General features: G+C 41.9%; 2 protein-coding genes across 30 annotated transcripts in view; both read left to right on the plus strand.

Annotated features, from left to right (window-relative positions):
• The window catches only part of CAMK2G (calcium/calmodulin dependent protein kinase II gamma), a 181,362-nt gene extending 175,487 nt beyond the window's left edge, over window positions 1-5,875 (plus strand). For all 25 annotated transcript variants that reach the window (XM_089510762.1, XM_089510769.1, XM_089510768.1 and 22 more), the window contains 3 exons: window positions 211-305; window positions 2,461-2,706; window positions 3,713-5,875. In XM_089510762.1, the coding sequence (XP_089366888.1) occupies window positions 211-305; window positions 2,461-2,693 (328 nt within the window). In that variant the 3' untranslated portion in view covers window positions 2,694-2,706; window positions 3,713-5,875. The remainder of the gene's footprint in view (window positions 1-210; window positions 306-2,460; window positions 2,707-3,712) is intronic.
• Window positions 5,876-18,344: 12,469 nt separating this feature from the next.
• NDST2 (N-deacetylase and N-sulfotransferase 2) overlaps window positions 18,345-26,495 on the plus strand; it is a 118,923-nt gene continuing 110,772 nt past the window's right edge. For all 5 annotated transcript variants that reach the window (XM_089510791.1, XM_089510792.1, XM_089510790.1 and 2 more), the window contains exon 1: window positions 18,345-18,456. The gene's annotated coding sequence lies outside the window, so the exon portion shown is untranslated. The remainder of the gene's footprint in view (window positions 18,457-26,495) is intronic.

Raw genomic sequence — 26,495 nt, forward strand, 5'->3', positions numbered from 1 at the left:
GCTACAGCTGTAGGCTCCAAGGCTTCATGATTGTGACTTGAGATAAAGGCTTGTAACATTTCTGTCCCTCTTAAGGGACAGAAACCCTTTAGGAAACTCTTTGCATCAAAATTCTATGATGCTAAGAACTGGTATCACACAGTCGGTAAGTATCTCTGAAAGACCTGAACAATTAGATACTGATGATAGTGGTTTCTTTGTGTGTTCTAGGAAGATCTGTGATCCTGGGCTCACCTCATTTGAACCTGAAGCACTGGGAAATCTCGTAGAAGGGATGGACTTCCACAAGTTCTACTTTGAGAACTGTGAGTAATAGATAACTGATCACACCAAAATGACCTTTTACCCTGTCTGCCTAGGTAGAAAAGGACTGTAATTTTTCTTGGAGCTTTAGAGTAGGTATCAGTAGAGAACTGGTTGCAGCTTTAATACATATTATATATATTATATATTGATCATATGTATTTTCTCCCCAATTTTCGCTCATTTGATTTTCTCCCCAATTTGTGAAATTATCAATTATCTAGTCTTTTTTATTTTATTTTATTTTATTTTATTTTATTTTATTTTATTTTATTTTATTTTTGGACACAGAACTAATGTATTGGGGCAGGAAGGAGGAACCTTTACCCTGGGAGCCTCATCTGTCCCAATTTAAAAATTATCAGGATTAAGTAATTGAGAGATTGGCTTGAAGGAATATGGCATGTGCACCAGATTTTAATAGAGTATTTTTAAAGGCAGATGGGGAACTTAAATGGGGAAATCAAGAGTATACAGTTTGTAACAAGACTGGAGACTAATTTTTATAGGAGTCACCATTGTGGCCCAGGAAGCATAAATACAGCTTTCTTTTTCTTTTTAAAGGAAGTTGTATTCTCCCCAATACTTTTTTAAAACCCTGGGATTGAGGGAGGCCTGTAATAGTAGTGGTAATGGTAAAATAATGTAAAGATTTCTGTACTCTCTATCTCTAGACATAGATAGCCCCATGCATTTATATGACAGTATCCCTAGAATTTGCCCTGGGGCTAGTAAAATGTTGATATGCAGAAGAAAAACCTAAACATATCACATATACTCATCTATAAATTGAAAAATGTATGCCCCAAAATTGACCCCAAAATCCCAGGTCGACATATATATGGATCAGTATGCTAATGCAATGGCAGCTCTTTCAGATTTCTCTACCCATGTGGTGGAGAGAGCAATTTCTCTCTTTCCTGAGCCATTGGGGAAGCATAGAGAGTGTGGTAGGTGACTGATTGTTGCTTCTTTAAGAGTCTTTGGGCCTGAATGGACAGGCTAAAATAAAGCTGCTTCGGGGTCACTTTGGAGGCATGCTGTTTAAATGATACATGTGTCCTAAGAGGTTGGAAGCCATGCCAAAGCCACGCTCCAGTCCTAAGGACTGCAGCGTAGCTTTGGCACAGCTTCTGGCCTCTTAAGATGCATGTGTCATTTAAACAGCATACCTCCAAAGTGACCCAAAGCAGCTTTACTTTGGCCTGTCTGTTCGGGCCCTCTCTCTTTTGCATGCATGCATACACACACTGAGGGAGCTTCAAAGTTTTACCGTTGACTTATCCACGGCTCATACCAAAATCTATAATTTTGGCTCCAAAACCTGCCCTCAACTTATACATGAGATAGACTTACAGTTGAGTATATACAGTAAGTGGCAATAGCAAGTGAAGCTGTGAAGCTACCTCCATATTAATTTATTGAAAAGTAGACCAGGATCTCACAGTTACAAATTCAGGAGGCTTCCTAGAGACAAAGCCATGGGGGGCTAGTAAAACCACCAGACCCTTCCTTTGAGATTATTATTATATTTCTCCTTGGTGGCTGAATTTTGTTACTGTGTTAAATGTGAAAGGCCATTTTCTTTGATCTACAGATATCTACAGGGGTGGGAGTCACGCAGCCCTTCAGGAGTACAAATCCCAGCAGCCCCAACTAGCATAACCAATTGCAAAATATGCTGGGAATGATAGTTCAGCAATATCAGGGGGACACATGATTCCTGTCCCTGGACTCATGGAACATGATGGCTGGGGCTGATGGGAGTTGGAATTTAAAACATTTGGAAAGCCTGAGTTGAGGAAGTCTACCCAAGAGCTAAGAGACTTTAAGACATACTCCTACGTTCAGTGATAAAACTATTCTGCTTTTCCTATGACCATCTATGTTCTCAAATGGCATGTATGTCAGGAAACTCTGTTCTTACTGGGTTTGTTGGCAAAAGTGGGAGAGGCATCTAAGTTTAATTGTTTAAATAAACTTTGAGGGAGTAGGTTTTAGTGATAATTAGGGAAATGAAAGCTGACTACCTGACTGTCTGAGATAGAAAGATGGGGTGGTTATAGTGAGGGAGAAAGTCAAAGCACTAATGGATGAAGACAGTTTCTCTTGTTAAGGTGCGGGGGGCAATCCTGACTGTTCTTCATGTCTCCTCAGTACTGTCCAAGAACAGCAAGCCAATCCATACCACCATCCTGAACCCGCATGTTCATGTTATTGGCGATGATGCAGCCTGCATTGCCTACATCCGCTTAACACAGTATATTGATGGCCAAGGCCGGCCTCGCACCATGCAATCTGAAGAGACCCGTGTCTGGCACCGCCGTGATGGCAAGTGGCTGAATGTCCACTACCACTGTTCTGGGGCCCCAGCAGCTCCTCTCCAGTGAAGCTGAAACATGGGTATGTTCAACCAGGAAGACCCACGAGTACAAAGAGAGGGTGTGTATAAGGGCAGAGATAAGTTGTAGGGGAGAGAAGATGTGTCTAGGGGTTTGCCAAAGAGAAAGAGAACAGAGAGAACCCAGCCAGACTTCCCAAGAAGCCTGTCTTCCATACCCTCACCTCTTTTTCATGTCTATCACATGCCTGTAATGGCAGTGGGACCAAGAGAAAGCTCTCAGAAGAAGGGTGCTAGAAATTTAATTTTTAGAGAAATCACTCAGAGCTTCAGTCATGAAATGCGGATATGATTAAGCTTTGCAAGAGTTAAACTTCAGGGTAGGAGCCTTCTTCTGGTTGTTTACAGTGCAATATTAAAAGAATTGCAGCATAGTGTGTAACCCTTTCTCTCTTGAGAAGAGACCCATACAGTCTGGCATTCACATAGTTACCACAAGATACGTTGTGCAGCGGCAAAGAGCTTTTGTTGGCTCCATTTATTTCTGTATGCTTGAAATCTGCATTAAAAAGGGGGGAAGGGGAATAATAATTTTACTCAGGTTGAGCAACCCCATTAGTAAACTTAGGGGAACGTGCCTCTTCTTTCCCCTGGGATGGAAGATTACATGCTTAGAATGGAAAAGATATAACTCTGGGCGAACTTTCAACTACTTGGAGCAGGTTGTAAGATCAGTCGTTTTCCACCACTCACATATCATTCTTGCTCTTAAGACACTAATTCTCTTTTCTCTCCCCACTGACTTTTTAACTATGGTTGAAGGTTAGTATCACTATCAAGCATGATTAACCCTGGGCAGACCTTTGTCTTAAACAGAGTTTGCTAATTAGCTTTTCATCCTGCTTAGAAGCCATTTTGGTTTAGCATTATCTGCATTTAACTTAAATGCTGAGTGAACACAACTAGAGCTACATGGTTAATGGGTGCTTAAAGGTTTCCATGTGAAAAACCTGGTATTTCCTTCGTGTCTCTTCTCACACTTCACATTTGTCTCCTTTCTGATTGCAGCAGCTTTCGGAGATACTCAGCAGGAGGGCAATATGTTCTCAGCAAGCAGCTCTGGAGTGCCTGAATTACAGCAACGGTCATGTTCGTTTTGACGTTTAAAAAAATATGAATTACAAACCGGCAGCAGCCAAATGCACGAAACCCTGCATGAATCTGATGCTCCGGGCGCTGCCATCTTTCTGTTGTTTTTCCATGGATCCATCGTGTCTGTTTCTGCTGTACGAAGGTGTCTTATAAATCTCGAGAGAAACCCATATTGTTTGTATAGAAAAGAGATCATCCATGATGGAGTGTCCCATGCCTCCTCTCCAGGGCAGATGATGGGGCAGCAGCTGTGGAGCATCTTTCAGAACCGGAGCAAAGAAAGAAGGGAGGGAGCAGCTTAGGCAGCAGAATGCTGACATCTGTGCTCCGTGAAGGCACAGTGGCGACTAACCTTGTGTTCAGGTTATGCTGCAAATTTAACTGATGAGATGTGGCTGGTGGAACCCTTCCCTCAGAGGCCAGCAAGGAATAAAGATGGGCAAGGTGGAAGGAGGACACTTCTCAGCCCTCTGCCATCCAGCAGACTGACTTGAGCCCAAGTGTCAGTGGTGGAGATGCAGCAGTCAGCAAACTGCTTGGCTACTGACTCACTGGCGGACTGTGTAAAAATGAACAAGAATGTTTTAACGGAACAAGTATGAGCTGGTTTTAAATAGCATAGGAACTTGCTTTTCAGAGATGCACTGATTTTTACAAACAGCCACTCCTTGGAGGTGTGAAGTCAACTTATAAGGGTGAAGTTTAAGAGCAAATGACATTAGGGGAAAGAAAGTACATGAATGGTTTTATTTTATTTTACTTTATTTTCTGTTTAGAATAGATGGGATCCAGAGTGCTGCGGAATATGTGCTCCTTAGGAAACAGTTGAAAAGCTTTGCGTTACATTCTGCCCTGATGATTTGCACACACATGCGTTTGCTTCTTGTATGGTGTGTAACTTAGTTTGTGTTTTTTACTAAAATAGATATATCTATATATATATATATATGCACCCCTATAATGATAGGGCTAGCTGGCTTCCCAGTTTGATTTGTTTTCTGATAAAACTAGCAAAGGGAGCCAGCAACTTCAGGCAAGTGCTTTTTCCACTAGTCCAGTCCCTCTAACATTGCTTTATTTCCTGTTGTCCCACTGAATTTTTTTAAATTCCAGTCACAAACTATGGTGGTATATTTGTTCAGTAAACCATTAAATTAGAATCTCCTTTTACTTCAGGAAGAAGGTTCTACAGTTTCTGTTGCAGTTTTCTCTGGTAGAGTAGAAACTTTACACACCCTGTTTAAATAGGAGGATTGCCATTTTGCATATGCTACCTTGCTCTCCCTTGCTGTGAAGGAGAGTATTTGATGTTCTTTATTCCCTTCCCGGGAAATATTTGGGTTTTATATTTTGGCCATTGCTTTATCCTGTTTCTTAGTAGTAAAAGTGGAATAGAAGCCTTCCTAGTAGACTTTGAAGCAGAGGTTTACACCAATCCTTTCTATAAACCCCAGTTGTGGAAGAGGAGAACTTTGTATGTCCAGTCACAGAATTTGAGAACCTGGGATTCCCCATGTTATCCCCTTAGTTTCCTAAATGTGATTGAGCAGAATAGCAGGGATGGAATTTAGGACAACATAATTTTAACATGATCCCATGAAATATTAATTTCTGTTCTGCAGGAGACATCCCAATTCCTGTTCCTGTTAGTGAGATACTACTAGTTCTGCCCCACACCACTAGCTCAGCCCCACAGCATTTATCACAGCTTATTTCCAGTATAGGAAAAGGGCACTCACCTTTTGCAAGAGATTGTTTGGAAAATCCAGCTCCTTCCTCTTTCAGCCACTATAAGAGTTATATGGAGGAGAGTCAGGGTGGGGGATGTTCTGTTTGTGAGAAACAAGGAGAGATGCTATTTTAATACAGAACACATCTAGACTAAGCTAGTGAGAGAGGCAACAAATAAAAGTCTTGATGATTTTATTCAGGTTTTTAACAATAAAGTTAAAGTGGGGAACAGGAAATTAGTTATATGCAGCTTTTTTAAAAAAGACAAAATTCTGCATGCTTCTAGGTCTGATCTTTCCTTGTCTATTTATCTGAAAGTTATTAATAATAAACCCTCTGTATTAAGTATCTGCATCTTTCGAAATATTTTTTTTTGGAACAGTTTGAGTTGGAATTTTTTTTTGTCTTTGTTTTTGCACAGTCTTTAAGACCTGTTCTAATTTAATAAGAACCTTAGCTTGGTATGGCCATTATCAAACACAGCTATAGACGTTTAGCATTCTTAATGTTCTCTTATGGGGTTAATGTAAGCATCTATATAATATATCAAGTTTTAAACAGGAAATGGAAGACGTTTGATGCAAAACTTTTGCATGGTAGAGAAATAATTGAAATCAAGTTAGGCTTTTATTTCCTGAATGTTGGTAGAACCTTCATAGCTTTGTTATAATGAAACCTTGAACTGAAAATATTTAATAAAATAACAATTAAATGGTGCAAAAAGAAAGAAAGCCAGTATTCTTTTATTCTTCTCAGTTCCCAGAAGGATTGGACTTCTGCTGTTGAGAAAAGTACCCCTCTTGCTGTGGAGGCAGTGTGTTCATTTTACAGTATTTGGAGTTCCTGATGAATTAGCAGATGCAAGGGTAGCTTTTGAAAAGGAAACGTTATTTGACAAAGCAAATGATGCATCCTAAAATAACAAAGGATAGGTGTGATGCAACAGGAGCTTGCTAAATTACTGATAAATTATGGAACATGTTGTGTTACTTTTCCTTTTATTTAAAGGTTTTTTTTTTCTGGGGTGCTTTTTAATACAGAGGAAAACAACCAATCAAGGAGCCAGTGTTGGTGAAGTGTTTGTGCATTGGGCTATGACTCTGGAGACCAGAGTTCAAATTGCCACTCATTGGGTGACCTTGGGCAGGTCAGATGCACTCAGTCTCAGAAAACCCCATGATAGATTCACCCTAGGGACACCATAAGTATGGAGACATTTTCATTTGACCTGGCTCCCAGTACTGGCTCCACAATGTGCTCTCTTTATGCCTGCCCTATCCCACCCAGACCAATCACTTCCATTTCCAAATGCTTTGTTGAACTGGTCACAGAATTCTATGTTGAAGTTGGGAAATGAGTGATGGGCCATTTCATTTTGCCACCTCTTATTGCTATGAGAGTGGTCCTTCCTTCAGTTCTCAGTATTTTGCAGTTTCCCCAAGTAAGGATGGTCCTTTTCAGGAGAGGATGAGAAGCTAAACATTGTCTATTTATCAGACCAGGACTTAGGGCCCTATCTGGACTAACTTTAGACCACTAGGCTAGGTACTGGCCCTAAAAGCTTCTATGGTTAGGCGAATGGGGGATGTTTCTATATTGCTACCGTATCTGAAACAAGCTCAAATTAGGGGTCTGGTGATGGTAGGAAGATCCAGTGGTTTAAGCACTGGACTACGACTCAGAAGACCAGGGTTTGAATCTCCACCCAGCCCTGGAAACCCATTGAGGACATTGAGCAAGCCAGCACTCTCAACCTCAGAGGAAGGCAAAGGCCAAAAAAAAACCTTGCCAAGAAAACCTTGTCAAGAAAACTCAGTGATAAGTTTCCCTTAGGATTGCCATTGGTTGGAAATAAAATAAAGGCACTACAACAATAGTAGTATTTGTGTGCCCTTTTTCGTATCAGGAATCTCAGGAGAGGGCAGCCATTTTTATTGCTGGGATAGCAACAAGTACCCTTTGGTTTTCATACCATATGAGATACTGCAAATCTCAAGTATTTAAGAGAGGCAATATAGATATGATGTCTAGCTTGATTGGATGTGATAGGAAATGAATCTGGAGTGTGATAAAGGGAATACATCGCAGTTAACACCTCCCACACAAAATGTAGAAAGTAACCAAAAGAAGAGATTTAAACAGAAAAACCTTACTAGTAAAATAGTGGGAAATCCTAGAAAGATTTGCAAAATTGAAAAATGCTTAAACCCAAATCCACAAAAAAACAATGAAACACCAGCTAAGAAAAAACTTAACAACAAGGAAATAAGGCCTTTCCGGGACTCAATGGCCGAGAATATGACACAAAATATAAACCTATAACAAGAGACCAAATAGAGAAAATTCCCCTTAATGCCACCTCTGTTGTTTCTGCAAAGCATGTTATGCCAAAACCACAAGTATCTAAATTTACTTTCTTGTGAAAAACAGAAAATGGCACAAATACATGATGTAAACCACAAAAAATGGAAGTTAGTTCTTATTCAACATGAAATAATATTGTCCAACTATCCAAACCTGCCGGTATACTCACTCAAACCAAATGTAAGCTACATCTCCTAACCCTTCTAGAAGAGTTCTGTCCAAAACAAATCACTGCCAAGGATATCTCCCAGATAAAATACATATATTTCAATAATTTCAATGCTTGAGTGCAAATTATGTTCAGGGAATCAAAGTTTGCCACTTTCTTTATAGATGTAAATCTTTATTTGCAGCCAAGAACATATATATCTCTATATTCTTTGATTGGATGTGACCAATTCTACTGCATCGCACACCACCCAGTGTTGTCCTTGGGTACATAGCTGTTAGGGGGACACCACCCACTCTTATTCAGCCTGAAGAAAAAAAGAAAATGTCAAGACAGATACCAAGTTGTGTTGAATCTTCAGTGAACTCCCTTTTTTCAGCATAGTGTGCTTCCTCCACTTGAGAGATGGCAGGGGGCAAAGATCAGCTTTTTTCGCATGACAGGATAGAATGACACCATTTTACTGTGCCATTGTATTTAATGGGACTTGAATATCCACAGATTTGGGGGGGGGGGGGGGAGAACCTGGAACCAAACCACAGAAGATACCAAGGGCCCACTGTACTAGCATCTGAACAAGAAAATTCAGTGTTGGAGGGGACAGTGTTGGTTAGCTCTATAATTAGCAAATATGTCAAAGGTATTTAACTCAGTTGTATTAGTGTATAAGTGATGGTGCTAAAGAATCAAGATAGGTAATAAAGTTGCAGCAAAATATATTCTTCTAAAGTAATCCAGTAGTAGTAGCCACAGATGTGCAGTCTATTTACAGCAGTTCTTGATGTCCTTTCAGCCAGAAGACAACGTGAAGCTTTCCAACCTAGCATTATAAACAAAGAGCCCATTATTTAACTGATGTATTGCTTTCCTCTGTTAAGAGCAAAGAACTTTAATAAGGAAATACTAAGGAGTACAGAGAAGGACAGCTCCAAGGTTTGGATAGATTACCCTACTGAAGGCTGCTAGAATTTCTGAACCAGTTTGACCTCTCAGGAATATTATGATACAGGGGGATTAAGTGGGGTCCACAGTGGTTTTTTATCTTTGATCGTAAGATACTTTCTCAGAAAAGATGACAGCTTTAACAGCATCATGTTAACTGTCGTATATGAGGCAGTTGTCATCAAAGACATGATTTAATACCACTGGAATTACTCTTGGGAGAAGGGGCAAGAGTTTGTACAAAGAGCGCTTCTCGCTGTCCTTCCTGATGCACATGGGTATATTCATGAGTGAGGTTTTCAAAATCCCTAACCTCAGGAACCGCTTGTATTTAGGCATATGTACCAATAACCCAATAGAATTCAGAGACATTGTTGTGTTAGTTTGAGATATCAGTATGCAAAAAGATCATGTAGAACCTTTGAAATTAATTGAGCAAAAGGACTTGTTGAAAGAACTTTCACTCAATCTCAAAAGATGCTATGAGATCCGTTTGCATAACAATACCCAATAATATACAACAGAAGAGGGGGAAATATGACCCTCTGGATACTGATGTATTACAATTTCCATCATCCTAGACTGGGGTTGCAATGGCTGGAGGGTGTTGGAGCTGCATCGGTCCCCCTTGGAAAGCTGTACCCACTGCCACACTCCTTGTGTAAAAGCAATTCTTTGTCTCCAAATGCTCACTACAGAGTAAGTGGGAAACCCACCACATTTTTGAAGGGGCCATGTCATTTCAGTTTCAGGGGAATAGCCATTTGACAATAAGAAGCAACTCTGAATCAATATTTGGGTCTCTTCCTATTTTTTTTTAAAAAAGGCCTCTCTTTGGTCTTAAAACAACTCAAAGGGCCCCAAATATGGCAAAATTGCTCCTCATATCCCCTAGCCTAGAGGGTATTTGGGGACATTTTTAAAAATGGACACTGGAGGGCCCTAAGGGCCATATGCCAGCTCATGGGCCACACTTTCCTAGACTACTGGCTGGGGGTGATAGGAATTGGACTGCAAAGACATCTGGAAAGACTCAGATGTTGTTGTGTGCCTTCCAGTTGGTTTTGACTTATGGCGACCCTAAGGTGAACCTATCATGAGGTTTTCTTGGCAAGAGGAAGTTTGCCATTGCCATTCTTGAGGCTGAGAGTATGTGATTTGCACAAGGTCACCCAGTGAATTTCATGGCCAAGCCGGATTTCAAACCCTGATCTCCAGAGTCCAACGCTCAAACCACTACGCCACAGTGGCTCTAACAAAGACTCAAGTACCCCACCTCAATATATAGATGTGATATTTACTGGCCTCACAGAGCCTCTGGGGCTCAGTTCAGGCAGACCAGCCAAACCACTCACAGTTGCTGTCTGAACAACTTCAGCAAATGGAAACAGCTGAAGAATGAAAAGATTAAGCAGCCTCTTCCTTTGCTCCACTTTATCACTTGCCCTGCCAAGCCTGCTTTGGGTAGAAAAACCCACTCACAGGAAGAGAAAGAAAAACAACAGAACTGTGCACAACTTCAAGTAACCCTGGATTTTTTATCAGAAATGTATGGTATGATTATAATGTGACCAGATATCCAAACAGCATCCCCCCTCTCCTCCCCCCCCACAGTTGTTTCTAAGCACACATGAAAGCGAAATTGTTTATGTGGCTATAATGATCCATCAACCATTTTTGCTTCTTATTTATAGCATTTGTGTATCATCTCAAAGCTTGCCAGGGTTCCCAAGTCAATGTACAATGGATAGAAACAAGTTTTTAAAAATACATGAATGAACAAACTTGTAAAAGAGGTTATGAACTCTCCTTAAAAGTAATGTGAAGCCCAGATTGTTAAAAGCGCCCAAAGCAATTTCAACTAAAGGCCATGCAGAACACCCCTGCCTCCAGTGTAAAGGGGCAGAGACAGCCTGACTTCCCTTGCTTGGAAGGGAGTTCAAGCATTGGTGGCTTCTTAGTGCCACTTCAAATGTCCTTGTGACAGAGAAACAGGGTAAAAATAAAGCTTTTATTATTTATTATTAGTTTGCTGGGACATCCAACAGGGCCAGAAATAAGGATCACACGTTTTGTTCAAAGCTAGTAAATTGAATTGAGCTAAAAAGCAGTTTGGAGACCAAAGCAGGGTTGTTTTTGTTTTTGTAAGACTGCTATAATCCGGTCTGGCTGACTGCCACATTTTGTACTAGCTGTAACTTCCAAACACTTTTCGAGGCAGCCCGATGTAGGCTACATTGCAGCAATCTAATTGAGAGGTAATTAGGACATGAACCACTCTGGTCAGGTGGGCCCTCCCTAAAAATGGTGCAGCTGGTGTACCACCAACCAAAGTTGGGCAAAAGCTCACCTCACCACAGCAGCTACCTGGTCTTCCAGGATCAGTGAATCCAAAAAGACCTCAAAACTATGAACTTTATATTTTAGAGGAAGTGCAGCCTTATTCAGAACAGACTGTTATCCCACTCCTAGGTTAGGATTCTTACTGACCAACAGAATTTCGTCCCTCCTGATTTACGGTCAATCTTTCACAGATGGCAAGCTGGGAGGGACATAATGGCTTGTGTGCCAGAGGTATGCGAGAGCACTCCTCTATTGCAATCAATGGGGCTCCAATATTAGCGATTTTCCAATTCGCAGCAGGGCGGGCCCAGAATGGATCCTCCACGAATCCGAAGGGACAACTGTATTTAGAAAATGAATAAAAAAATAACAGTGTAAAATTCACACTGCTCTTACATAAATCTCTGGTGTGATTTGACTTAAGAGAGTTCTAGCCACATCAGAATGGATATTGTTAGAGATGGGAAATGTGTTAGGAAGGAGCAAATGGCAGGAGCAACTTCTCCACAGGAAAAGGTCACCAACTTTGACACTATGTAGCTTAGGAGAAAAAAAAAGGAAAGTCAGAGGATTAATAACAGGAGAACATAAGATTATACATGTTATAGAAAAAATGCATACTATATGCATAAAATGACCTGAATAGAAATCTGGGCCAAAGCTAACAAAATGAAATTCAACACAGAGAAATGTAAGGTACTGCACTTAGGGCAGAAAAATAAAATGCACAGATATAGGGTGGGAGACACCTGGCTGAATGAAACTACATGTGAAAGGGATCTGGGAGTCCAAGTAGACCGTAAGTTGAACATGAGCCAACAGTGCGATGCGGCAGCTAAAAAGGCCAATGCAATTTTAGGCTGCATCAATAAAAGTATAGTGTCTAGATCAAGGGAAGTAATAGTGCCACTATATTCTGCTTTGGTCAGGCCCCACCTGGAATATTGTGTCCAGTTCTGGGCACCACAATTCAGAAAGGACATTGAGAAACTGGAGCGTGTCCCAAGGAGAGCAACTAAAATGGTGAAGGGTCTGGAAATCATGCCTTATGAGGAACGACTGAGGGAGCTGGGGATGTTTAGCCTGGAGAAGAGAAGGTTAAGAGGTGATATGATAGCCCTGTTTAAATATTTGAAGGGATGTCATATTCAGGAGGGAGCAAGCTTGTTTTCCGCTGCTCCAGAGAACAAGACCCAGAACAATGTATGCAAGCTGCAGGAAAAGAGATTCCACCTCAACATTAAGAGGAACTACCTGATAGTAAGGGCTGTTTGACAGTGGAACAAACTCCCTCGGAGTGTAGTGGAGTCTCCTTCTTTGGAGGTCTTTAAGCAGAAGCTGGATGGCCATCTGTCGGGGATGCTTTCATTGAGATTTCCTGCATGGTAGAGGGTTGGACTGGATGGCCCTTGTGGTCTCTTCCAACTCTACGATTCTATGATTCTATATAATTATAATATTAGAACCTATGGTCATTCACTGAAGTAGAAAGAAGTGAGAGTCTAAGTAGGGAATTTCCTACTACAGGAAGTAATAACAGCTGCTAGTTTGGATACATTTAAACATGAATTATTAGACAAACACACGAAGGGAAAGGCTATTGACCTTATTATTGGCTACTCACTGCAATGCCTCTGAGTATCATGGAATATAAGCAGGATCAGGCACCTACATTCATGTTTGTGGGATTCTGTAGGAACCTGTTTGAATGCTGTGTGAACACTATGCCAAAACTAGATGGGCCTTTGGCCCACTAAGGCTCTAGATGTGGAGAAGTACTGAGCAATACAAACATGAGGAAAAGGCCAGGTGGTGGTAAAGGCTACGAGGACATTCTGCGCACTCCACATGCCAGATTTATGCTAGAACACTGATTAAGGACCATAGACTGTTGGCCTTTAAGTGTATTTATTTCCACTGTCGTTTATTTAAAAACAACAAAAATTGCAACCTTTACTGAAAACTGGGATTCTGATTAAAAAGTTGCCATGGAAATCTCATCTTTCTCATCAGCCACTCTTTGGCTCTCTGACATTGCACGAACCTCTTCTTGTTCTGTATGTTTCTATCTATGCACCACAGCAGGGTCATCAGTGATCTCTAGCCTGAGGGATGATTCGCTTTCAGGAGAGCACAATGGATACGACACATGGCTGCACCCATAACACAAAATGCTCAACCACTGCACCCTTCATGTCACAAACTTGCTGTAGGGCTGGATGGGCTATTATTCCTTCTCCTGTGTTCTTTATATATAACGTCATTTATATATATAAAACGTCTTTATATATAACATCATTTTCCACCCAATTCTGGGTATGTTAGCCCCATACCCCAAAAAGGGGACAATTTCAGATTTCAATAGAGTAGGGAAAAGGCAAGATTCATAGCAAGGCTCAGTTATAGGATATATACTTGAATAAATGTGAGAATAAATGGTAAAAGAGGAGTATTATCTGGTTCATGCTTGAAAAAAAAAGTACAGATGTTACTGAGTAATAATCACATGTAGATGGATAGACAAGCAGGCAACCTGAACTACCTCTCCTACAGTCCCTAACTGATGCACTTGGCAATAAATATTAGTCCTCTACTTGAATTTTGAAAGTGCTAATAAAACCCAGTGTACAAGTAAATTACTGGTGCATGAGCCTTTTGAATGTTTACATTTTTATTTTAAAAACAGCAAGGCTAATAATCATAGCCAGGCCTAAAATAGGTAGTGCAATAGTGTGTGGAGTTGCATCTATTTCCTTTATTTTGTTAATCCAATATCTTTTTTAAAAGATGGGAAAATAAAATAAAAAATAGAACGAAAACGTAAAAGAGATGTACAGTGAAAATTAAATGTCCTGTGCACTCTTTTGAAAAGTGATGGCAGGAAAATAATTCAGGATTTAAAGAGTCAAATAATCAAATATCCCAGCCTTTCCCCTAAAGCCCTTCCCTTCAGCTGATTTTTCTCCAAATTGCTGGCCAAATGGCCGTAATAATAATAATAATTTGTTTTATTTATATACCGCTATTCCAAAGATCATAGCGGTGAACAGCAAGTAAGCTAATTAGCAAGTAAGCTAATTTGCCCCCAACAGTCTGGGTACTCATTTTAGCGACCTCGGAAGGATGCAAGCCTGAGTCGAGCTTGGGCCCTTTTGCTGGTCTTGAACTCGCAACCTTGTGGTTTTGAGTGAATGGCTGCAGTACAGGCATTTAACCACTGCGCCACCAGGGCTCCATAAAGTTGTTATTATTATTATTATTATTATTATTATTATTTCTCCAAATTGTTTTCAGAAACTGGAAGCAGACTCCACTAAAAAGGAAGCATTTTCAAAGTGGAAAATGTCAAAAGAAGAGTTTAGCCACCCCCTGTCCTGCCAGAATTCTTTGTGAAACCCACACTGCTTTGTTATTTGTTAAAATCATTTTAATACCCCTTTCATCATAACTGATTCCAGGTTCATCGGTGATCTGTCACTTTTGCTGTCTATCAGGTTCTCACCCAAGGTGCTTCTAGTGAAGGGAATGAATGTCCATTGTCTGAAGCTTAAGAAGGAGGTTGTTGCTGTTATCAATCTGACTGCTGTTAACAATAAAGCGTTTAGCATCTATTGTGTTGCCACTTGTTGAAGGAGGCAGTGGTGATCATCCTCCCACTGAATTCTTTGCTCCTGTCTAAGCTGATTTTCTCAGTTCTACTGAACTGAAAGTCAGAGAGTTTGGAGGAAATGGTGTTTGTTGAACACTGTAATTTAACTGCTGTGGTGTTGTCACAACCGAAGGTATAATCATGACCTCAACAGTTGTTACATTTACTTTTCCTAAACCTGCTATTCTTGTGGTTTGACTCTAGTGCCAAAAGACATTTCTGAAATCCACAACCAGCTGTGTCTGTTCTAAATAAAATTTGATGTTGGTAAAACAAAGAACTGCAGCTTAATTCAGAAAAATAAAGCTAAACATAACTGGAAAGGGCCTATGAATTCCACTACCCAAAATGATCTGTTTTGTTGGAATTAATTTCTGAGTAAACAAGATGGTTCAAACCTTTGTTCTTGTTATTTGCCATCATGTCAACTTCAATGTATGGTTACTCTATGAGATACCCAAGCACCCTGGTAATCAGGTCTTACACACTCACAGTCGTGACTTCCTTTGGTTGAATCACTCCATTTGTGATGTGGTCTTCCTCTTTTCCCACTACCTTTCACCTTTCCCAGCATTATTGTCTTTCCCAGTGAGCCACATTATCTCATGATTCAAATATATAGCCGTCTTAGTCTGTAGAATCAGCATGCAGAGAGCTCTTGTAGCACCTTTGAGACTAAGGGCCTGAACAGTCAGGCCAGAATAAAGCTGCTTGGGGTCACTTTGGAGGTATGCTGTTAAAATAATGCATACATCTTAAGAAGCCGGAAGCCGTGCCAAAGCCACTCTCCAATCCTAAGGACTGGAACACAGCGTGTGTCATTTAAACAGCATACCTCCAAAGTGACCTGTAGCAGCTTTATTTTGGCCTGTCTGTTCAGGCCCTAATTGAAAGAAAGAAGTTGGCAGCATGAGCTTTCCTAGACTTAAGTCTACTTCCAAATGCATCTGAGGAAGCAGACGTAAGTCTACGAAAGCTCCATGTTGCCAAGTTCTTTCTTTTAGTCTCGAAGGTGCTACATGATCTCTCTCTCTATTGTCTCATGAAGTATCCAAAGTACAACAGCCCCAGTTTACTCACTTTGGTTTCTAGTGAGAGTTAAAACTTGATGTGCTCTTCCTAGACCCATTTATTTAATACTCTTCTTCAGAACATTTTGAGTAAGCTTATTTCCCCCCCCTCCCATCAGCTTTCTTCACCATCTAGCTTTCAAAACCATACACAAATTGCAAATACCATGGAATTACTGATCCTGACGTCGTATTTGCACATGTGGATCTTACCTCTTTCTTTCAATACTGCCCTCCAAATCCTCATCTTCTGATTTCTTGACTACAGGCTCTATTTTATGGTTGTGAGCAAACACTGGCCAACTAGAAATCAGGACACGAAATGAAGTGAAAAATTAGGATCACAATAGGCTCAAAGACTAATGAAGTGCCCAGGTTTAAACTCTGGAGAATCTATCTTGGAAAAAAGTCTTATACTGTACTTCCTATCCTATCCCAGCACACATTGAGTCCTATACAGTTATCTGTTTTCCTTTCTGCCATATAAAATAAAGCAGGCTGTAGAAAGGCCAATTCCTTCCCTTCCCATGCTCTCTACTCCTGCAATGTTCATGCAGCCTCCTTGGTTGAGAGCAGTGGTCCCCAATACTGTGCCCTTTAAGGGATTTGGACTTCATCTCCCAGAAGCCTCAGCCATGTAGGCTAATAGCATGGGATTCTGGGAGCTGGAGTCCAAAATTCCCTTAAAGAGCACAGTTTGGGGACCACTGTTTTAGAGGATGCTCACAGCTTGTTATGTTGGTTTAAAACAGTGGTCCTCAAACTGTGTGCCCTTTAAGGGATGTTGGTGGACTCCATCTCCCAGAAGCCTCAGCCATGTGGGCTAATGGCCTGGGATTCTGGGAGCTGGAGTCCAAAATTCCCTTAAAGAGCACAGTTTGGGGACCACTGTTTTAGAGGATGCGCACTGCTTGTTATGTTGCTTTAAAACAGTGGTCCTCAAACTGTGTGCCCTTTAAGGGATGTTGGTGGACTCCAGCTCCCAGAAGCCTCAGCCATGCTGGGCAACAGGATTCTGGGAGCTGGAGTCCAAAATCTCCTTAAAGAGCAGAGTTTGGGGGCCACTGGTTTAGAGTGCAATTCCTTCCCCTCCCATGCTCTTTACTCCTGCAATGGTCATGCAGCCTCCTTGGTTGAGAGCAGTGGTCCCCAATACTGTGCCCTTTAAGGGATTTTGGACTCCATCTCCCAGAAGCCTCAGCCATGTGGGCCAATGGACTGGGATTCTGGGAGCTGAAGTCCAAAATCCCCTTAAAGAGCACCATTTGGGGGCCACTGGTTTAGAGTGCTATTCCTTCCCCTCCCTGCAATCTCCATGCAGCCTCCTTGGTTGAGAGCAGTGGTCCCCAATACTGTGCCCTTTAAGGGATTTTGGACTCCATCTCCCAAAAGCCTCAGCCATGTGGGCCAATGGTCTGGGATTCTGGGAGCTGAAGTCCAAAACCCCCTTAAAGAGCACCATTTGGGGACCACTGTTTTAGGGGATGCTCACTGCTTGTTATGTTGCTTTAAAACAGTGGTCCTCAAACTGTGTGCCCTTTAAGGGATGTTGGTGGACTCCAGCTCCCAGAAGCCTCAGCCATGCTGGGCAACAGGATTCTGGGAGCTGGAGTCCAAAATCTCCTTAAAGAGCAGAGTTTGGGGGCCACTGGTTTAGAGTGCAATTCCTTCCCCTCCCATGCTCTTTACTCCTGCAATGGTCATGCAGCCTCCTTGGTTGAGAGCAGTGGTCCCCAATACTGTGCCCTTTAAGGGATTTTGGACTCCATCTCCCAAAAGCCTCAGCCATGTGGGCCAATGGTCTGGGATTCTGGGAGCTGAAGTCCAAAACCCCCTTAAAGAGCACCATTTGGGGACCACTGTTTTAGGGGATGCTCACTGCTTGTTACGTTGCTTTAAAACAGTGGTCCTCAAACTGTGTGCCCTTTAAGAGACGTTGGTGGACTCCATCTCCCAGAAGCCTCAGCCGTGTGGGCCAATGGCCTGGGATTCTGGGAGCTGGAGTCCAAAATCCCCTTCAAGAGCACCTCATAGAGTTTATATATATATGGCCTCTGACAGAGAAGAAGGCTAAAACGCCTCACAAAAGTAGTCCCCCAAGCATATGAAGCCAGGGCCGTTTGAATAGGTCTCAAGCTGGGTCGTTTCTGCCTGAGTGCGTGTGTGTGTGTGTGTAGTTGTGTACACTGTACATATGTGTTTATGTCCTCCCGCCCGGCCTACAGAGAAGGCGGGACCTGAGGGGCCTGCCTCCTCCACCTCCTCCTCCTCAACCCTGCCAAGATGGCGGCGGCGGAGCAGCGCTGCGGCGGCTTCCAAGTCGCGCGGCCTGAGGGCTGTGTGTGGCCCGCCTTGGCAGCCGCGGGAGGGACCTAGTGGGCCTCCTCCTCAGGTGAGACTGGGGTGGGGAGGAGGAGCGGTGGGCGCTTCTGAGGAGAGCCCCTGGCCTACTGAGATTTGGGAGCCCGCCTTCGGGGCCCCAGGAGAGGAGAGGGGAACGGAGCGCGGGGACTACAGCTCCCAGAATCCCACGCCATTGGCCGACATGGCTGAGGCTTCTGGGAGATGGAGTCCAACCTCTCTTAAAAGACACAGGGGTTTTTTTTTTGGGGGGGGCAGTGGTCTAGTGGTTCCCCCAAACTGCTCTTTAAGGGGTTTTTTGGACTCCAGCTCCCAGAATCCCCAACTATTGGCCAACATGGCTGAGGCTTCTGGGAGCTGGAGTCCAACATCTCTTGAAAGGCACAGTTTTGGGGGACCACTGCTCTCAACCAAGGAGGTTGCATGGACATTGCAGGAGTAAAGAGCATGAGAGGGGAAGGGATTATACTGTATTCTAAACCAGTGGCCCCCAAACTGTGCTCTTTAAGGGATTTTTTGGACTTCAGTTCCCAGAATCCCCAACTATTGGTCAACATGGCTGAGGCTTCTGGGAGCTGGAGTCCAAAATAGGGCACAGTTTGGGGGGGGCACTGAATTGTAGTGAGGTCTCTTGTAGCACCTTTGAGACTAACTGAAAGAGAGAAGTTGGCAGTGTGAGCTTTCTTAGACTTCGGTTTGACATTATCACATAACAATGGCATATATATATATATATATATATATATATATACACACACACACGTATATGTGTGTATATGTGTGTGTGTGTGTGTATATATATATATATGTCTGTCCCTGATTTTCACTCCACCAAATGCATCTGAGGAAGTAGAACTTCGGTCTAGGAAAGCTCCTGCTGCCAACGTCTTTCAGTGAGTCTCAAAGGTGCTACAAGATCCCTCTTCATACTGATTCTACAGACTAACGTGGCTATACCTTTATCTATTGCCATACTATAGTTCCCAGTATTCCCTCGCATTGGACCAGGGCAGTTCAAGCGGTCTCAAACTGGACTATTTCTGCAGTGTGTTTTGGACCATGAACCTAATGGGTGGCTGTGCGTATGTCACACCTTCTCAGCCTCAGGAAACCCCCCTCTGAAGAAACTTGCCCAAACAACCCCTATGATAGTCTTAGGGTCGCCGTAAGTCGGAAACGACTTGAAGGCACACAACAACAACAACAACAACAACAATGTATTGCGTTTCTTCCCCCCATTCCTATCCCGAGGGGGTTATAATCTTTCATCGGAGGCAGTGACTTGCAGGAAGTTACCTGGAACAGTTTTAGGGCTCTCCATGATGTACCTTCACTGTTAGTGCTTTGAATCAGCGAAAGTCCATTAGTTTATCATTTCCAAGATGAGATTATCATGTTGTAAATCTCCCATTCCCATATCGCCTCTTCCTTAAACTCAGTTGAGTGGCCTTAAGCCCTCAAGCCTCAGGGCTCTCCTATCTGTAAAGTGAAGATAACAATGACTGAGGCAGCGTAGATGACCCCACTTGAACATTTTTAAGGTGTTACATAAATGTTAAATATTACTGCCCCATTTAGGAGCAGAGGAAACTGCCTTGTACTGAGTCGGGTCACAGGTCAATCTAGTACAGACTTGTTGCAGCATTGTCTGGTTGGCGGGAGCTGTGCAGGGTTTCAAACGTAATTCGTTCCTAGCCTTTTTTTCGTTGTTGTTAACTGCCCTCAAATAGATCTCGACCCATGGCAACCCTATGACGAGACATCTCCAAGACTTCCTATCCTCCACTATTCCTCTGAGTTCTTGCAGATTCAAACCCGTGACTTCCTTGGTAGAGTCGATCCATCTAGCATGCGGCCTTCCTCTCTTTTTGATCCATCCACTTTTCCTAGCATTATTATTTCTTCCAATGCAAAATGCCTTCTCACGATGAGCTCAAAGTACTACTGCCTCAGTTTTGTCATCTTTGCCTCCAGGGAAATTTCAGGCTTGATCTGTTCTAGGACCCATTTATTTGTTCTTTTTTGCTGTCCACATTGTCCTCAACCCTCTTCTGCAGCACCACGTCTCAAATGAATTTATTCTCTTTCTGCCCCTTTTCTTAACTTCTCTCATCCGTACATGGTAATGGGGAATACAATTGCTTGTACGATTCTAACTTTTGTGTTTAGCTGTATCTCTTTGCTCTTTAGGCACTTTTCTAATTCTTTCGTAACTATCCTCCCCATTGTTAGTCTCTTTCCAATCGGAAACTCCATCTCCATCTCCATCTTGACTGTAGTCCCCGTTCTGATCAATGTTTGATGCAAGGTATAGGGCAATGATGAAGAACCTTTTAGAGACCAAGGGCCCAAACCCAAATCCACTTATTTATTGCAAAGTGTCACATCCCTCTGGATTTCTATTGACAAACTCTAGTGAACTCTGTGTTGGGACTATGGTGCATGTGCCCACAGAGAGGGCTCTGAGTGCCACCTCTGGCACGCATGCCATAGGTTCGCCACCACTGTTATAGGGACTCTTTTATGTCCTGATTGTTTTGTGGTGATCCCTAATATTACCTCCTGGTCACCTGTTCAGGTAGAGCAAGGGGGTCCAACCCTGCTTAGAGAGTCAGCAGGGTGTAGTAGTTTGGGCGTTGGACTATGACTCTGGAGACTCAGGGTTTGATTCCCAGCTCAGCCATGGAAACCCACTGAATGAACTTGGGTGAGTCTCACCCTCTCAGCCACAGAAGACCCCATAATACAGTCGCTGTAAGTTGGAAACATAACAACAGCAACAACCTTGCTCCGCTTCCAAATTCAGGCAAGACCAGGTGATATGATGGTCTTCCTAGGATTGGAGAAGTGTGGATTACCTTGTTTTTTCCCCTCCTTCCCACTAGTATTCTGGTGCCTCAAGATTGAATTGCTGTGGCTGAGTAGAGACTTCTTTTATTTCAGCTCTGTGTTTTATTTTGGTATTTTATCTATTCTATATATCTTTGGAGAATTTCTTTCCACATATCAAATAATTCCCAGAGTTACTGTGATATAAAAATCAAAAGTGGAATGAAACTTTTAAAATCTTAAACAGAACTATAAAATCAATAACATTTATAAAAGAGCAAGAGATAAAGCTAATTAAATTAACTGTTTAAGGAAGATGAAAAAACATTTTCCTAGTGCTAAAGTAGGCACAAAGTATATTGAAGTAACCACCAGGTTCATGTCTGAATGCCCTAAAGGCACAAGATTGCACCTGATCTTGGAAGCTAAGCAGGTTCAGCACTGGTTACTACTTGGATGGGAGACTGCCAATAAATACCAGGTGCTGTAGGCTATGGCCTGTTACAGACTGCCAAAATAAAGCTGCTTGGGGTCTCTTTGGAGGTATGCTGTTTAAATGATGCATGGGTCCTAAGAGTCCGGAGGTTGCGCCAAAGCCACACTCCATTCCTAAGCACTGGAGGGCAGCTTTGGTGCAGCTTCCGGATTCTTAGGATGCATGCATCATTTAAACAGCATACCTCCAAAGAGACCCTAAGCAGCTTTATTTTGGAAGTCTGTAACAGGCCTATATTTCAGAGGAAGGAACTGACAAAACCACCATCCCTTGCCTAAGAAAATAACATGAAATTAATGGGATCTCCATAAGAACAGGCAGTTTGAAGACAGGTACACAAGCAGCAGCTTACAAAACTCTTTCCCTCATAATTGTCTACTGCATGTCAGATGGTGGAAGATTCTTGAAAAGCACTCTGTTAAAGACTTGTATTGAAGTTTCTAGTCTACAGACAGTTGTATGGTTAAAATCTGCTACTCCTGTACCATGGAGGGCTTAAAAGATAAAAGCACTTTGGACCAAGATCACTATAATTGAATGAGCATTGTCATAGTACGATCATGGTAACCATTCCCTGTTAGCATCCTAGCACCATATTTTGAATGCATTGTGGTTTATTGGGAGACAGTATAATTTGGATGTTAACTGAGTATAGTAACTAAAACTAGGGTAGTGGTTCAAATAGGGTTGTAGCTGGTTCACTATCGTAATCTGGTATTCTGTTCCACCGAGTCAACCAGTGACAGAGCTCAAGGAACATTGCAGACTTTCAACCTGTTACGAGTAAAGGGAATACAGAAAGAAAAGAAAGAAGGACCATTCCTGGCTGGAAAAGGATGAATGTCACTCCGAATGAATGTCAGGCAAAAATCCACTAGTGTCCTCTTAATTTTATCTATTGACCTTCATCTAAATCACTGCCACACTCAAGCACTGATTCAGTACTTTCACTGCCTTATCTGAGCTATGTGGAAAGAGCTGGTGTTATCAGCAATTTTGTATAGAAGTTAAAAGCATGGTGGACACGTTTGAACTCGGTGAGGTAATATAATACAAATGCCATAAAGTCTAGCATTAGTTTTCTGAAATCAGTCATCTGGAGTTAGTTGTGGAGGAAGGAATGGAAGCACTGGAACATTGTGCCTCTAATTCCCAGTTTAGACAGTCTGTATGGAAGTCTACCACAGTCAGTACTTATAAAACTTCAGGGATTTCCAGAAAAACTAAGAGGATCCTCCTTGCCCTTCTGGAAGGAAGAGATAGGAAATACGGTAGATTATCTCAGTAGCCAAAGTGTAATGGTGCCTAAACCTTGCCTGAAACCCATCTGAAGCATAATTTCATAAAAGTAGAGTTTTGTGGCAGTTTGAACAAATGTATTATAGCATCGTCCCATTCCATTTCACCAGATGCATGAAACTAGCATACATATATGTACATATGTGGGAGGGGGCTTGCAAGCAGAGAGAACCAGTGTGCAAAAACTACAAGCAGTGATGTTTGTGTTAAATTATACGTACCATTATTAAATTGACCATTGTTAATGGTAACATAAATACTGTGCTATTGCTAAGTGAATAAACAACTGTGGTAAGATGAATACTTGCTATCCTGATTCCAACCATAAGAGACAAAATTGCTATTTCTTTGTAAATTATAATTCAGCTGTTTTTGCTGGATTTGCCCTTAACATCATTATCTCTGACCTATTTTTGCAGCACATTACATTGGAAAGGATCCTGAGGTCATTCGATCCGTTCCAGCTAAAGCACCTCTGATGGGTGCTCACCTAATCTCTGTTTAAATGCCCCTGTCTCGGGCAGTAAAGGAGAGTCCGTAAGCTATTATTGAACAGTTCTTACCGTCAAGAAGTTCTTCCTAATGTTTAGTCGAAATAATCTTTCTTGTAATTCAGGGACATTGGTTCAAGTCCTATTTTCTGCAACAACAGAAAGCAACTTTACTCCATTAAGCAGTCCTTCATGTAGCTAAAGATGCCTATTTTGTCACTCCCCAGTCTTCTCCTGTTCAAAATGAACATACTTTCCTCCCTCAATCTTTACTCATAGGCTTGGGTTCCAGACTCTTTACCATCTTTAACACTCTCCTTTGGAGCATCTGTTCCCTTTGGCATGACCACTTACAGCCTTCACTACCCCATCCATGTAGAAATACATTTGTCAGCTCTCAAGTTACACTTTGTGCATCTGGGAAGTGGATTGAAGTCCACAAATGCTTATGCTGTAACTTGTAAGTCTTTGCAGTGTGCAGCAAACAAACTTGGGAGCTAAACAGATGGTCCCAAAGGAGCAGCTTGCCACCGCCCCTTTGAGCGCTGGATCAGGGCTGCAGGAACCTCACACCACGGCCCCAATCCAGCGATTTGCCAGCTGCAAAAGAAGCGGCAGCGGCTTTTTCCTGTTTATTCGGTGCAGCATGTCTAAATGCTGCACTGCAGAAATGTTATGACGCTGTCTGGTGGGGTAGTCGCCACATCCTGTCTCCACTCCGATGCTGGCATTTCTTGCCAGTCTGTTGGTTACTTCTCTGGAAATCATTACAATAGAAGGCTCATCCAAGAATTAAACAACAATCACATGCCTAAATAAGTACAGGTAACCAACCAGTAATTATTAAGATCATGGTCCATGTCATGTTTCTTTAGTGGTAGTTGCACATCCTTTAAGGCAACCAAAATCAACCCACCTAGCAAGAGAACATATTTTGCTATCTTTACAGGCTGGCTGAACCAATAGCCTATAAGGGTAGGCTATACTTTCCAAGCACTTTGTCAACCTCTTCAGGCCTCAACAACTCAAATTCATCCATCAACACTGGATTCGGGGCTCTAAAAGCACTTAAAGGAATTAATATTAGCAGGCAGATGCAAGCAATGTTACATTCAAAGCATTTGGCATCATATTACAGTGTACCTACAGTTTATTTGTTTATTTTATTCATTTCCTGCTTTTCTCCCATGTGGGACCTAAACCAGCTCAACATTTAAAAAAGCATGAAACACACCCCATTTTAAAATATTAATTTAAAACAGTTAATAACATATTAAAACTTCTTACACATAAAAAAAATCAGTGCACCGGTTGCACTATCCCAACTAGTTAAAAACTAAAGGAATGTTTAAATTAGAATATCTTTGCCTGCTGGTGAAAAGAGAGGAAAGAAGGGGCCAATAGAGTCTCCCTTGGCAGTGAGTTTCATCATTTGGGAACAGCTGCTGAGAAGGCACTCCCTCGCCAACTACATATCTATGAGGGAACCAAGAGCAAGCCCTGCTCCGAAGGGTTGGTTCACATAGGGAGATGCAGTCTTTCAGAGAGGCTTGATCTAAGCTGTACAAGGACTTTTTACTATCAGAGTGGCTTGTAAAAGGCCTCAAATTTCCAGAAAAGTTGTGTAGTCTCAGAGAAGTGTTCCTTTGCCATCATCACTGCCCCCAAGCCATCTTGATAACAAGATTACAGAAAGATGGGTCCTTGGTTAGATATGAGGTGGGTATTCAGTCATTTGAGGTCCTGCCATCACTAGGGCCCATCATTTGCACTCTGATAATTTTCCATTGATAAGAAAAAAATAAAGGGGGGGGGGCTGCTTTTTGCTACCTCCTGCTTTGTCTGCCTTGTTTTCTAATCTCTTCCTTATGGGCATTCCCCATGAGTAGGATCTATAGTGTTATGTTTCAGAGGAATATTTAGGAATGCCATTAGGCTGTTGATAAACCAGTTAGTCTTTATTCTCTTTTTGAACTTCTAGCTTGCCCCAGGTCTTGGGGCAGGGAATGAAAGCATGACTAGAATAACAGGTAAATCCAAAAGAGAATGTAAAATAAAATCTTAGAAACTTTTGAGTTAATTAGATGAGTTAATCTACCCTCCAGGGGTTTGGGAAACTTTCTTTCCTGGATGTGATGGGGAAATATGTGCCGCATGTCCAATATTTGATTTACTTATCGCATCACACACACACACACACACACACTTGCTGATTTGTAAAGGATTTTGTCTCTGCATCCATTTTTATCAATTGCTGCTTTCAAGGACTGTACGTAGAGAGGTCTTGTTGCACCTTTGAGACTAACTGAAAGAAAGAAGTTGGCAGCAGGAGCTTTTGTAGACTTAAGTCTACTTCCTCAGTTCATGCTGCCAACTTCTTTCTTTCAGTTAGTCTCAAAGGTGCTTCAAGATCTCTCTACATACTGATTCTACAGACTAACATGACTATATCTTTGAATCTTTCAAGGGCTGTATTCAGGTCTGATTTGCTGTTGCCTTTGAGAAGGCTTTCTATTTCTTTCCTGTGTTACTTTCATCGCTGCATAAGGACAGTTGTACTAAAGAACCTTAGATGAGTATGCTGTTAATTTGAATTTATATTGATTTGAAGCAAGAAATATGGTAGCTACTTTATGTCTGTGGCACGTGGTCATTGGGGGAATTGAGAGTTCTGTGATCAAATTCTTGGATGGTGGTATTGTACATTTCAACTATAATTTTTCCACTTATTGCTTGTAAAGGGGTAATGAACACAGACTGAGGAATGGTTGTTCATTTCTAATCTGTTTTTTTCTTAGGTGTGTTCAGGGCACCTATTGGTCTTTGCCCTTTATATAATAATGCATCAGAAATAAAAAGTGAACCTTGCTCTAATACTGGCCCATTAATTGATTGATTGCCTGTTGTCAAGCATACTTTTGACAGTAAGAGTCCATGTTGGTGGACTCTTTTGCA

The sequence above is a fragment of the Sceloporus occidentalis genome, unplaced genomic scaffold (genome assembly GCF_023333645.1).
Source record: "Sceloporus occidentalis isolate IW3139 unplaced genomic scaffold, rSceOcc1.0.p SCAF_2, whole genome shotgun sequence".
Lineage (NCBI taxonomy): Eukaryota > Metazoa > Chordata > Lepidosauria > Squamata > Phrynosomatidae > Sceloporus > Sceloporus occidentalis.